The sequence below is a fragment of the Zalophus californianus genome, chromosome 16 (genome assembly GCF_009762305.2).
Source record: "Zalophus californianus isolate mZalCal1 chromosome 16, mZalCal1.pri.v2, whole genome shotgun sequence".
Classification (NCBI taxonomy): domain Eukaryota; kingdom Metazoa; phylum Chordata; class Mammalia; order Carnivora; family Otariidae; genus Zalophus; species Zalophus californianus.
Genome location: NC_045610.1, coordinates 25,414,692 through 25,429,782, shown reverse-complemented (window position 1 = coordinate 25,429,782; position 15,091 = coordinate 25,414,692). Strand labels below are relative to the sequence as shown.

The following is a 15,091-nucleotide window of genomic DNA, read 5'->3' as shown; positions in this document are numbered from 1 at the left end:
AAAGAAAGGAAAGAGAAAGAGAGAAAGAGAGAAAGAAAGAGAGAGAGAAAGAAAGAAAGAAAGAAAGAAAGAAAGAAAGAAAGAAAGAAAGAAAGAAAGAAAGAAAGAAAGAAAGAAAGAAAAGAAAGAAAGAAAGAAATGGGTGACTTTTTTTTATGTCCGTGGTTTTATAAGCATTAAAATCAGACAAAAGCAAGTAAACAAAAATAAATATTAACTACTTTATTCAAGAGTTAATGGCAGAATTTTATCAACTGCTAGAGCTAACAATGAATTTCAATCAACACCAATTTCTTTAGGGACCAACTGCTTCTGGAAATTGATGGGATTAAAGTGTTGTCATCATCATTTCTGAGAGTTTAAATATTCGAGACATGAACTTATCCCTCACAGTTCTCAACATGTGGTGTAGAAAAGTGGGGAGTTCACACTTGTTCTTTTCAAAGCATATTAAGTCTAACCTCATTCCAGCATGACCACATTCAGCTAACAGTTAAACAGCAAAAACGGTTACTGCATGAAGCAGGTCACTTTCCTTTTATGTAGGCACACAAACACGTGATAGCAAAGCAAGCTGAAAAGTTGTCCTCCATCACGTAGGTGAAAATTATTCAAATGATAATACAATGAGCTATCCTGATGGAAGTATACGGCACAGATAAATCTGAAAGGACTCTAATACTTGAGAACTAGATCTACTTGGTATATTTTGTGGATCTATTATAAACTAACTGAATAACACTGATGCTGGCTAATTACTGTCTCAGATTTCTCTTCTTTGAAATAACCATGATAATTCTTGCTTACACAATGGAGGAAAGTAAGCAATTTTTATGAAGATTCTAAAATCTAAAATACACAGTGCTGTAAGCATAAAGACATTCAGCATTTCCTTTCTGAGTAAAAAATATGTAATGCTTCTCTCATCAAACCCAGGAACACATTCTAAAGCCCATCATGTAAGCACTTGTGATCAATCTTGAAGTATTTTTGTATTTGTTTTACACAAAACAGTGTGACCTTTCTTTCCCTCTCTGTGGTTTGCTTTAAACTGTTGTTCTGTTCTGAATAGTTGTGCTTTTTATTACATGCTGTCATTTAGATTCACTATGTCATCCCTATTATTAGAATTGTTTTGTTGTATACTTCACAATTCAAAAGGATAGTGATTATAAGAATACCTTATAATCAGCATAAAGTTTACGAGCCATCATCGGATTAACCCTCGCGCGCACACACACAGAAAGAACTCACTTGACAAACACGCAGGGGGCAGCCCTGTGACATGAAAGAGTCTTTGAATGTGCCAGGGGTTTAACTTAAGTTTTCTTAAAGAATAATATTCTTTTTACGTCAAGAAGATTCACAAACGTTCAAAGATACAAAAAGATGTCAGTGTAGGTAGAATGATGCAATGCAGAGAAAAAGAACCCAGAAGTCAGGACTGAAAACATACAAAGCTTCTTTCAAAAGTCTTATTAATTAGATAAAAGACCTCAATCAAGCTAACAGACTTACATTTTTTAAATTGGATGACTACAAACCCTACAATCATTGCAACAGAAAATAATATATTATTTATGAACCTCAAGAGATTAAATACCTAATCATTTAGTCAGCAATCCTCATGACTGGCAAAATAATTCTGATTACTTAAGTGTATTCCGCACTGCTGAATGAAAAGGGAAGGGGTCGTTTCAATACAACTCAGGAGAGAAACCTGATAGTTACTCCACAGAATCACAGCTCCCAGGGACTACTCAGTACTTACTTTAGCAGCACTAATGACGGTGGCAGTGTAAGACTGAATGTTGTCTCCACAGGCTCCACCACGGGACTGATGACATCGAATCAGCTGGAAAACGAGAGAGAGAGAGAGAGAGAGAGAAGCCGGAGAGTCATTTCTATTAAACTGTTTAACTCTACAGGCTATTAAGACAGAGTTTATTTACCATGCACAATGATGGCGGTGGGTGGGAATGTTTGTACAAGTGTTTCAGACAAACAGCTAAAAGCTCTGCAGAGACACTCCCCACCTCCCCGCCACTTTTTATAATCTACTGGTGCCACTCAGGCAGTTTCATGCTCAAAATACAATTTTTAATTACAAGACGAATAGTTTTTAAGAATTCATAAACTCTGAAAGGGTAATATTGGGGATCTGGCCGCCTTTCCACAAATAAATTTTAAAAACATAATCAAAGGATTTAGACTTGACTTCCTAACATCAAATATTTAACATGCTAGCAAACTGGAGGTTTTGTCCTCTTAATTCCTCCATAAAGACTGTAAAATAAAACCAAAAAATAAAAAAATAAAAAAGAGAGAGACAAAAGAATTTGTCATATTTCCATTTTCAATTAACAGTGGAAAAGTAGCACAAATTATGCATAAATCAACCACGACACACAGAGTAGCTGTCCACTTCAGAGGGTTTATTAGTATTACCATTAGAATAAAAAAGACATGCCCTTACTCATGACTGACGTAAATAAATCAACCTGTCAATTTTCCAAGTGAATCACTAGTTTGACATGCACGACTGCCTCATGTGCTAAGTAACACACCAGAATTAAATTCTCCACTGCTCCTATACTTCCTAAGTTTAGCTTTTCCTAAAAAAAAAAAAAAACTCATTAGCCAGATTTTTACATTTAAAATTTTTTAAAAATAAAATGACAATAATAGAGTACTAGAACAGCTCCACATCATGTTATGAATTATTTTAGAGTCCTACAGAATTCAGATAGAATCTACCTCTTTCAAAACATAAAAACAAAAAATGCTTATATAATTTAAAACATGACCATCTGATAAACATTAATACATAAAATTTTTGTACTTTTATTCTAAAATCAAAATTTTGGGGGCGCCTGGGTGGCTCAGTCAGTTAAGTGTCTGCCTTCAGCTCGGGTCATGATCCTGGAGTCCCAGGATCAAGCCCCACATCAGGCTCCCTGCTCAGTGGGGAGCCTGCTTCTCCCACTGACCCTTCACACTCTCATGCTATGTGTTTCTCTCGTGCGCGCGCACGCTCTCTCTCTCAAATAAATAAATAATCTTTAAAAAAAAAAGGAAGAAAATCAAAATTTTTTTCATCAGTGACACTGTATTAAAAAACAATCCCTCAAAGCAATAATAATATGTTAAAATGGAATATCTTTAGAAGTCTGATATGAGATGTCAAACTGGCACATGAAGCAGATTTCAAGGTCAGTAGTGAGGGATTTTCCAAATGACAGGTGATCGCAAATGTGGTTTCACATAGGGGAAAAGAGAATTTGAAAGTGATCGTTTTAACTAATAAAAATCCCTCTCACTCATTCACTCATTCATTCATTCATTCATAAATACATATTCAAAGAATTATGAAAGTTATCCCTCTGCTGCCTCCTGCCACATGTGCAAGGAAAAACAGTATCTTAGAAACACTACCATTTTTTTCTCTGCTTCACGAATAATCAGGAATAAATATATGAAAGCAAGCAATCCTATCACTTTTTCAATTCAACTAAAACTGAGTCAGCATTTCTTTTTTTTTTTTATTTTTTTTTTATTTTTTATTTTTTTTATTTTTTTATTTTTTTTTTTATTTTAATTTTTTGAGTCAGCATTTCTACACAAACATAACTAAGTCCGAAATTTTTGTTTAAACTTTAGGCTTGTTAGAAATTACATTTGTATCCCAAGTCATCAAAATTAAAGATAAATCAGAAATTTCTGTAGTGCAAACCTCTATAAAATGGACTAATTTCCAGAAAATATAAGTTAAAAAGGCAATGTACAAAAGAGTACATGTGTTATATTATCTTTTGGAAAGAAAGGGAAATATAAATATATAACATAATGAAATATATAAGCATGTAAATAAAATATAAATATAAAAACATTATTTAAAAATTATTTAAGGGGTACCTGGGTGGCTCAGTCAGTTAAGCATCAGACTCTTGGTTTCAACTCAGGTCATGATCTCAGGGTCCTGAGATCAAGCCCCGCATCAGGCTCTGTTCTCAGTGTGGAGTCTGCTTGTCCCTCTCCCTCTGCTCCTCCCCCTTCTCTCTCTCCCCACCTCTCTCTCATAAATAAATAAAATCTTAAAAAGTTATATATCAAATGAAAGCTGTAAAAACAATGAAGGAAGGCATAAAGGCAGAGATAAAGGACAAACTAATCAAAATAATATACAGAGACAGTATTTGACTGTACATCTTCAGTTTTAGGCAGAATGGGAATGGACAGAACTGCAAGAAAATCCTGAACTCTTTTAATTTGGTCTGTTATTTGTAGTGGTGTGAGCAAGCAATTCTGGGATTACTTTTTCCACTATAGGATTCAACAAATGAAGTAAGTGTGCTGATATCAGAGTCTCCCATGCAAAACAAAGGACATATAAATAGGACATGGAGGATGAAATGAAAGAATCCTATGGAAATACCAATGTGTACTCTTCATTTCCAAAATATGTGTGTAAGTGCATAAGTATGTGTGTATATGTATATTTGCCAATTTATGTACATATAGAAGTATGTGTATGTATGTAATAATGCAGTGTTTCCAAACTTTGTCCACTGAAAGTGTCTAGAAGCAAAAACAGCCCCATAACAATGAGCACATCTACTGGGCAAAGCTTAGTATCTAAAGCCATGGCCCATTAAAAGGAACAGGGGAATCAGAAGTAGCAGATTCCAGGGCTGAGAAAGGACAGATACTAGATGAACCTGAACTTACGATAGCAAGTAAGGAAATAGAAAAAAGTTTAAGTAAAAAATTGATGGAGACATGTCACTATGTCACAAGAACCAGCCTAAAGGGCTCTCCTTGGTCAACTGTAGGACAGTTTGAAAGCCACAATAATTAAGGACAAAAAATTACAAACCATTATGAAATAGGAACCCATGAGTCCATGAAAAATACAGATACAGAAAGACAGAGAAAGGAAAGTTCTTGATTACAATAGAAAGTCAAGTGCCTACTGGTTATGCGGAAAGTGAAAGTGAAAACCATTATTTTGCAATCCTCATAGTAAAGATTAGCTCAGGTAAGAATCATCAATGGATGCTAAAATTAGGCTAAAATTTTGATGAAAAGCAGGATATATTCATGGTCTTTCCAAATTACCTATTAGTTACAAGGGAAAAAATAGGGATTATTCACTTCAGAAACTGGACAAAATCTTGACAAAATTAGTATCACCAATAAAGGACAAATATATATCATGTGCCTCCATCTATGACACTATGAGAAATACAGAACAATATTCTTATAGTATTCTAGCCAAAAATATATAACCTGAATATAATCAAGAGAAAACATAAAAAAAAAAATCAAACTAAAAATCATTCTATTAAAAAAGGGCGGGAGAGGTAAAGGGTAGTGGTAGGGGGCTGTATTCTTCAAAATCATTGATGCTGTAAAAGACAAAGAAAGACTGAAATCTTCCATATTAAAAGAATCTAAGGGGACATCCCAACAAAATATAATACCTGATCCTAGACTGGATCCTGCACTACAAAAAAAAAATTCTACAAATGATACGATAGGGTTAACTGATAAAATTGGAATATGGATGGTAAATTAGATAAAAGTATTTTCTGAAGATTATATTGGCTGATAACTTAAGTATTTAGGGGTAATGTGATATATGCAACTTACTCTGAAATAATTAATAGGAGGTCAATTTGAGTAAAAGGTTCATGAGTGTGCTTTTTGTTATTTGTACTGTATTTATTCTTAGAACTTTTCTGTAACCTTTCCTAGTTAAAAGTACGTCTAAAGAGAGGCACTGAAAAACAAACCCCTTAAAAATACAGCTACCCTATGACCCAGCAATTGCACTACTGGATATTTACCCCAAAGACACAAATGTAGTGATCTGAAGGGGCACCTGCACCCCAATGTTTACAGCAGCAGTGTCCACAATAACCAAACTATGGAAAGAACCCAGATGTCTATCGACAGATGAATGGATAAGGATGTGGTGGGTGGGTGGGTGTGTGTGTGTGTGTGTGTATACACATACACAATGGAATAGTACTCAACCATTAAAAAAAATGAAATCTTGCCATTTGCAACAACAGGGATGGAACTAGAGGGTATTATGCTAAGTGAAATAAGTCAATCAGAGAAGGACAATTATCATATGATCTCACTCATTTGTGAAATTTAAGAAATAAAACAGAGGATCATAGGGAAGAGAGGAAAAAATAAAACAAGATGAAATCAGAAAGGGAGACAAACCATAAGAGACTCTTCTTAATCATAGGAAACAAACTGAGGGTTGCTGGAGGAGAGGGGCGTGTAGGGATGGGGTAACTGGGTGATGGACATTAAGGAGGGCACTTGATGTAATGAGCACTGGGTATTATATACAACTGATGAATCACTGAACTCCACCTCTGAAACTAATAATACATTATATGTTAATTAATTGAATTTAAATTTTAAAAATTAATTTAAAAAAACAATCAGTACATATGGCCTCTTGCTTAAAATTTTAGTCAAAGAGATTTTCATTGAAAGAGACTGATACTCCAAAACTCAATTAAATTTTGCAATTCCACACTCAGCCCAAAAACCAAAACAATCAGAAACTGTTACCAAAGCAATCAGAAACTATTAATAAATACTAGCATTTATGTAAATACTATGGAAAGACATTTATCTGAAGGTATTTCTTTCAAAGGATGGTACAGTAATCTGATTAGCAAACGCCTTGTGAATGCCATTACACTTTCTGGTGTCTGTATGTAATGTTAGATATTACTGACACTTATCTCAACAAAGGCAAGACAACTGGCACACACCCAGGTATGCATCTATGAAGGGAGTTCCTTCTGCTAGAAAACAATATATAACTATTTGCATAACACCTACAATTCTAAATGGGTAGTTTCCCACATGTGAGAATACATCTACAAGAGCCAAAGGACAATTTATACATCTTCTTCTCGGATGCCTCCAGCACTCAAGGAAACATATCAGATAAAAACATTAGAAGACACCATTATCTCACCACATTGAATTGTATGCCCCTTGTCTTGTTTGAAAAGAATAACTTGAAAAGAGCTATTTTTATGAGATATAGAAAATCAAGAGAAAGAACAGAATGGAGCATAAATATGGCATTCAGTAAGATGCAAAATACCTATCTGTAGCTAACAGAATTTCGGAAAAAGTATCAAGGAATTCATCTACAAAAATAACTTTTTTCAGTAGTTTCTTGATTTTGTGAATTCCAGAGACTAAAGATTTACATGCTCTGTGGTTTCTCCAAATATTTACTGTACTTGCCATACTGAGACTTGTGTCAAGAACTCTTCAATAAATATTATTTTCTATTCTTAATATGTAATAGCTACATAAGCAAGCGAAAATGAAACAAAAAACAATAATCTTCTCTGAAGGCTGTAATATTTTTTAGATTTCATTCCATATTCACATGCAGAGTACAACATGGCATAAAACAGATTTCACTTTTTCTTTCCGAAAATTCAAATTTGTCTTTGGCTTTGAATTGGACATAAAAAAAAAAACTCTTCAACGTATAAATATAATATCTTCATTTACTATTATGACCTTAATAGACAAATGAAATTGATAAGTAACCGGAAAACTCAACAAAATGTGATCACCTGTGATTTAATTACTAAGACAAATGGCTGAACCCTTGTTTAGATTTAGCTGTAGACACATAAAGTCAATTAAATTATTCTATGGCTCAGTTCCCAATCTACCAATAAAAACAAAAGTCATTCCTGCCTCCTGATTTCTAGCTCCACAGAAACTACTAAGGTAATATCAATGCTGTGCCTAAGATTAATGGAATAAAGCTCTCTCTATAAAACTAAGCTTAGAAAATGATGGTTGAGCCCAAATACTGATCCTAAGCAATAAGGGAAATAGGATAATTACTGGATGCCCAATTAAAATAAAAACCAGGGGCACCTGGGTAGCTCAGTCGTTAGGTGTCTGCCTTCAGCTCAGGTCATGATCCCAGAGTCCTGGGATCGAGCCCCATGTCGGGCTCCCTGCTCAGCGGGAAGCCTGCTTCTCCCTCTCACACTCCACCTGCTTGTGTTCCCTCTCCCGCTGTCTCTCTCTCTCTGTCAAATAAATAAATAAAATCTTTAATAAAAATAAATAAATAAAATCAAAACCAAACCAAAGAAAATAAACTAGTAAGTTAAATATTCATTATTGGTTGGTAATCACCTTTGGAAAATTCTTCAACACTTGCTCCATTACAAATAATCCAAACATGAGCCATGCCTTACCTTGTTTTCTGCATAAGCAAGCCATCGGCTCCCAAGAGCAATAGGATTCATGTTGGGCCCTGGACAAGGATAGCAGCCTGAAAAATTTGAAATAGCAATACTGAGATATTTCTTAATAAATTTTCTGTTGGTGCATCATATTTTGATGCCATAAAAACAAAAGAGCCAAATGGTTTTATTTTTTCAAGTCTCACATAAAATTCCCATAAAACCAGTCATTATTTTAATAGCTAAGTGAAGTTCCTTTTTTTTCTCCTCTACAGTTTCCTTTTGGTTTGATGCTGTTCCAATAAGAAACAAATCTGCGAAGAACTGGTAATAACTTTTAGCAAAAATTGGGTATTTTATACAGTTATTCCTAGAACAAGAGAGAGAAGCTAAAAGGAAACAAAGTTTATAAGTCAAGCCACAGTATTGAGAGGAAAGAGAAAGGATACAATTGGTTCAGGAATTTAAAGGCAAAAGATAACAAAGACACCTAAAAGGAAATGATGATACACTGGTGGGAAGAGAAAAACAAAACAAGTACTGAAGTAAGGCACCAATGAAGCAAAGTAATTCACAAAGAATGCCTCCACAGAAAGATGATGGAAAACTAATGTACATACTCCTATGTATTTATATTAAGCACTCAATTTCATTCTTCTTGCTTTCATTTCAGTCCAGCCAATAACAAACTAGTAGGAAGGATTGTTTTGTGGTTCTCTCCTTCCAAGAAGAATAAATCAGTCATGACAGTGAACACCTTTGATGCATGGAAACTCCGATAAAATCTTCCTGAACTCTACTAACCAAGGCACAACACGATTCAGTCAAGTAAGTGATGCCTGTCATCCTAGAGGCTCTCCTTTCCCCTCCTGGCCAAGCCAATAAGGTCTCTGAGTCTAATGCCCTCATCTGTCAACTACACAAAATAATATTCCACTGTCTCACAAAACTTTAGAGGGACTACTCAAAGGCAAATACAGAATCACACAACATAAAAAGCCTAACATAAAGAACTGGTTTCTCATTCCACAAGTATCTGGTGAATATTTTTACAAATGTTTTCCTCTAAAAGGTACACCAGAGGATCAAACTGAAGTATTCTATTTCACAGTTTAGGTCTCAATTTGGAATATAAATTTGTACAATCATGAGACAGACAAGATTCCATAACAATAATCTTTTCTTCCTGTAGCAAAATAGACAAATTACATGAATCATGTGAGCATAATAGCAAAAAAATAGCATGACCTGAATTGTAAACTGCACACCTGACAATTCCCTACACAGCAGAAAGTCCCAGTCTATGTTACTAATCCTAAGAGGAACAGAATTATCAATGTATGATCATGTTTTATGCAAAAGCATACTTAATGAGAAAAAGAACAATAATGAACTACTTTAAGATTTACTTTCAAACAGTATGGAGGTTCCTCAAACAGTTGAAAACAGAGCTACCCTACGATCCACCAATTGCACTACTGGGTATTTACCACAAAGATACAAATGTAGGGATCCGAAGGGTATGTGCACCCCAATGTTTACAGCAGCAATGTCCACAATAGCCAAACTGTGGAAAGAGCCAAGATGTCCATCGACAGATGAATGGATAAAGAAGAAGTGGTATATATACACAATGGAATATTATGCAGCCATCAAAAGGAATGAGATCTTGCCATTTGCAACGACGTGGATGGAACTGGAGGGAGTTATGCTGAGTGAAATAAGTCAATCAGAGAAAGACATGTATCATATGACCTCACTGATATGAGGAATTCTTAATCTCAGGAAACAAACTGAGGGTTGCTGGAGTGGTGGGGGGTGGGAAGGATGGGGTGGCTGGGTGATGGACATTGGGGAGGGTATGTGCTATGGTGAGCTCTGTGAATTGTGCAAGACTGTTGAATCACAGATCTGTACTTCTGAAACAAATAATGCAATATATGTTAAGAAAAAAAAAGAAGAAGATAGCAGGAGGGGAAGAATGAAGGGGAGTAAGTCGGAGGGGGAGACAAACCATGAGAGACGATGGACTCTGCAAAACAAACTGAGGGTTCTAGAGGGGAGGGGGGTGGGGGGATGGGTTAGCCTGGTGATGGGTATTAAAGAGGGCACATTCTGCATGGAGCACTGGGTGTTATGCACAAACAATGAATCATGGAACACTACATCAAAAACTAATGATGTAATGTATGGTGATTAACATAACAATAAAAATTTTTAAAAAAATGGATGCTGTAAAAAAAAAAAAAAAAAGAATTTGTTGTGTTCACTGCTGAATCTCCACTGCCTAGAATAATACCCAAACACAGCTTAATAAATATATTTGAACAAATTAAGAAATGCACCTAAATTAATGAAAGCATGTTTATATGACACCGGCAAAAAAGTCATCTACATAAAAAAACTTTTCAAATACTCAAATAGTGTGCTCACCTAAAAGATCTTTCATTTTAAACTATTTTTTAAAAAATAGGAATCTTTTTAAAAAAATAGGTATCTTTCTCAAACTTGTATCACATGTTGGGTCACCTGGGTGGCTCAGTCAGTTAAGCATCTGCCTTCAGCTCAGGTCGTGATCTCAGGGTCCTGGGATCGAGCCCTGCATCGGGCTCCCTGCTCAGTGGGGAGTCTGCTTCTCTCTCCCTCTCCCTCTCCCTCTGCCCCTCCCCACTGCTCCTTCTCTCTCTCTCAAATAAATAAATGAAATCTTAAAAAAAAAAAAAAGCCATGTATCACATGTTTTCTGATTCAGAAAGCCTTGTGTGTAGCAATGGTTGGCATCCTAAAATGCTAGTGTCGCGGTGTTCACGGGCACTAAAGAAGCACACACTGCTGCTGCATCCCTCACACAGTTTTCTTTCTTTCTTTTTTTTGGCTTTTCTACATTTTAATTTTATTTTTTAAGATACTACCATAGAGAAATGCAACTGTTTTTTTCCTTACAGCATTTTTTAATTTAAATTCAATTAACCAACATATAGTCCACCATTAGTTTTGATATAATGTTCAACGATTCATCAGTTGTGCATAACACCCACACAGTTTTCATTTGAGCTCCTTCAATTGCCATCTATTTTGAGTTTTCCTTTTTATTTTTATTTTTTTTAAAGATCTTATTTATTTATTTATTTGCCAGAGAGAGACAAAGCGAGAGAGGGAACACAAGCAGGGGAGTGGGAGAGGGAGAAGCAGGCTTCCTGCTGAGCAGGGAGCCCAATGCGGGGCTCGATCCCAGGACCCTGGGATCATGACCTGAGCCAAAGGCGGATGCTTAACAGACTGAGCCACCCAGGTGCCCCGAGTCTTCCTTTTTAAAGAAGATAAAGAACTTCTAAAGAAGATAATGGCCCTAAGAAAAAGTCCGTATGTCATATGAAATACAAGGTATGAGCTTTCTAATTTTTTACTCATCTTTTAAAAAAAAACTTTTTATTTCAGGGTTTAAAGGGTTCTGTTTGGGATGTTTTGGGTTTTGGGAAAACTGACCTCTAGGTACCTTCGATATTACTATATCCACTGATGCACATTATGGACACATATTATGGACACATACAAAGGATGAAGGCACACTAAAATAGTGCAAAGACAATACACTCTAACATATGTCATACAGTATTTACATAGATTTCATTATTACACTCCCACTGAGTAACCTAATTCATACACATATTCCATAGATATTTTCAGAGCTGAAGAAATGAATATAAATATGGCCTATAAGAAAACTTCACCCTTTTAAATATTTTTTTGGAAAATTTCCCCCTTTTAAAATGTCATGAAAAGAAAAACCAAATGAAAAACAGAAATAAATACTTGTGAACTGCAGCATTACATTAGAGGTAACTAATCTCCTAAACTTTAAAGTCAATATAATCTAACTCTCAATCAATTCTGATATTCATCTCATCTCAATAGATCTTAGTAAGTATATTCTCTGTTCCAAATACTAGAAGATACTAAGGAAAAATGTAGTTCACAATTCATTTCACTTTTTGAGTCAATGTTTTTCGAAACTCAGTGGACCTCAAGAATTATAGTGTATTGGAATGAAAGCAAATTGTTTTTCTGCTCTCAAAAAAACATTTTACAGCTGGAATCAGCAGACCATCAGCCACTCAGCACTATCCCAACTTTATAAGCATGACTCCTTTAAAAATTAACCATTGCCTCCAGCTAAACTTCGAAAACAAGGAGGGGGGAAAAACCCAAATCCCTATAATACTAGGACTTAATTCTAACATGTTTACAATGTTTGTGAATAAAGTAAGAGAGGTGGATATTAAAAAACAAAACAGAACAAAAAAAACCCTGAGATTTCTAAATTTAAATATAGGTAAGATCCAAGAAAAGCACACTCAATGAAGATTCCTCCATTACCACCGAAATATTTTAAAAGGCACAAGAGACTGATACAATTTTCGATGGCATCCTCCCTTAATGTTGGTCCCTAGCGGGGAGGTGACCTGAACCTATTTTGAAAAACAAAGGACTCAACTACTCTCTGTAATACTCTGCCTAATTTTTCTTGGTAAAGATGACTCAAAAGGTTTCAGACTGTTTTGAAAAAACAGATGTCTGTATTTATGGTCATCTGACTCTCAACAAGGGTAGCAAGACAAGGAAATGGGGAAAGAATAGTCTTGTCAACAAATGATGATGGGTCAACTGCATATCCATATGCTAAAGAATATAACCCTGACCTCACAACTGCATACAAAAATTAACTTGAAATGATATCAAAGACTTAAATGAAAAAGTTAAAAGTCCTGCTCTCTTCCCCAGCACCGCCTGCAGAGGTAGCAGCCATTTCCTACTTGGCAACATGGCCACCCTCAGACCTCTGGGGAAGCCCAAGATCGTTAAAAACAGGACCAAGCAGTTCATCCAGCACCAGTCAGACCAATATGTCAAAATTAAACTCAACTGGTGGAAACCCAGAGGCATTGACAAGAGGGTGCACAGAAGATTCAAGGGCCAGATCTTGATGCCCAACAATGGTAATGCGAGCAACAGGTAAACAAAGCACATGCTTCCCAGTGTCTTCTGGAAGCTCCCAGTCCACAATGGCAAGTGCAACAAATCTTACTGTGCAGAGATTGCTCACAACGTCTCCTCCAAGAACTGCAAAGCCCCCAGGGAAAGAGCAGCCCAGCTGGCCATCAGAGTCACCAATCCCAATGCCAGGCTGCGCAGCCCAGAAAATGAACAGACAGCTTATGTGCACATTGTATTTGTATTAAAAAAACAAAACAAAACATAAAACTATCAAAAAATGTTAAAGTATTAACCTCTTGGAACAAAACATAGTGGTAAATCTTCATACCCTGAGTTTAAGCAATGCTTCCTTAGATATGACACCAAAAGTGTAAGTGATAAAAGAAAAAAAGGACAGGGGCGCCTGGGTGGCTCAGTGGGTTAAGCGTCTGCCTTCAGCTCAGGTCATGATCCCAAGGTCCTGGGATCGAGCCCCGCATCGGGCCCCCTGCTCAGAGGGGAGTCTGCTTCTCCCTCTCCCTCTGCCCCTCCCCCCCATTCCTGCTCTCTCTCTCTCTCTCAAATAAATAAAATCTTTTAAAAAAAAGAAAACAGATAAATTGGACTTCGTAAAACTAACATGTTTGCGCTTCAAAGGACATCACTAAGAAAGAGAAAAAACAGAATGGAGTTTTATAAAACATATGTCTGATAACTGACTTGTATCCAAAATATAAACAGAACTATTACAACTCAAAAAAAGAAAACACAAATAACTCATAAATTTTAACAAAGAAGATATACGTTAGTGAATGAACACATGAAAACATGCTCAATATCATTAGCCATCAGGGAAATGCAAAGCAAAGGTATAATCAGATACCATTTCATGAGACATCAATAGGATGGCTACAGTCGAAGAAAGGTAGTAACAATCAATAGTGGGAACGTGGAGAAACTCGAACTTCCATACACTGCAGGTGGGAATGGAAAATGCAGTCACTCTGCCTGGCAGTTCTTCAAATAGTTTAGGATAGAATTACCATATGACTCAGCAATTCAACTCCTAGGTGCATACTCAGGAGAAATGAAAACATATGTCCACACAAATACTTATACCCAGGAGAACTGAAAATACAGTTGACCCTTGAACAACAAGAGTTAGAACTACACATGTCCACTTATACATGGGTTTTTTTATAAAACAGTACTGTAGATATATCTTCTCTTATGATTTTCATACTAACATTTTATTTTCTCTAACTTAATTATAAGAACATAGTATATAATACATATGATATACAAAATATGTATTAATTGACCATTTATGTTATTGATAAGTCTTCTGGTTAACAGCAGGCTAAGTTTTTGGAGAGTCAAAAGTTGCAAATTTTTGACTGTGCATGCATTCAGCACCCCAACCCCCCGACCCATGCTGTTCAAGGGTCAACTGCATATGTCCCCACAAAAAACTTTCATTCATGAAAGCATTATTCATAATAGCCCAAAAGTGGAAACAAACATCCATCCCCTGATGAATAGATAAATGTGGTATTACCCATACAATTAAATATTATTCAGCAATAAAAAGAAATGAAGAATAACGTTCCATTGTCTGGATATATCATAGTTTATTTACCCATTCACCCACTGCTGGACATCTTGGGTGCAATGTGAATAAAGTTGCAATAAACAACTGTGTACAAGTTTTTTAAGTGGACAACCATTTAAAATCCCTTTGGATAAATACCGAAGAGTGTGATTGCTAGATTGTATGGTAAGAGTATGTCTAGTTTTGTAAGAAACTGCTGAACTGCCCTCCAAAATGGCTGTATCATTTTGCATTCCCACCAGCA

The 15,091-nt window shown here is 35.8% G+C and overlaps 1 protein-coding gene across 1 annotated transcript in view; it reads right to left on the bottom strand.

Annotated features, from left to right (window-relative positions):
• Positions 1–15,091, bottom strand: part of BCAS3 (BCAS3 microtubule associated cell migration factor) — a 598,955-nt gene that overhangs the window by 440,489 nt on the left and 143,375 nt on the right. Inside the window, 2 exon segments of the mRNA XM_027625284.2 lie at positions 1,772–1,855; positions 8,274–8,350. Of these exon segments, the coding sequence (XP_027481085.2) occupies positions 1,772–1,855; positions 8,274–8,350 (161 nt within the window).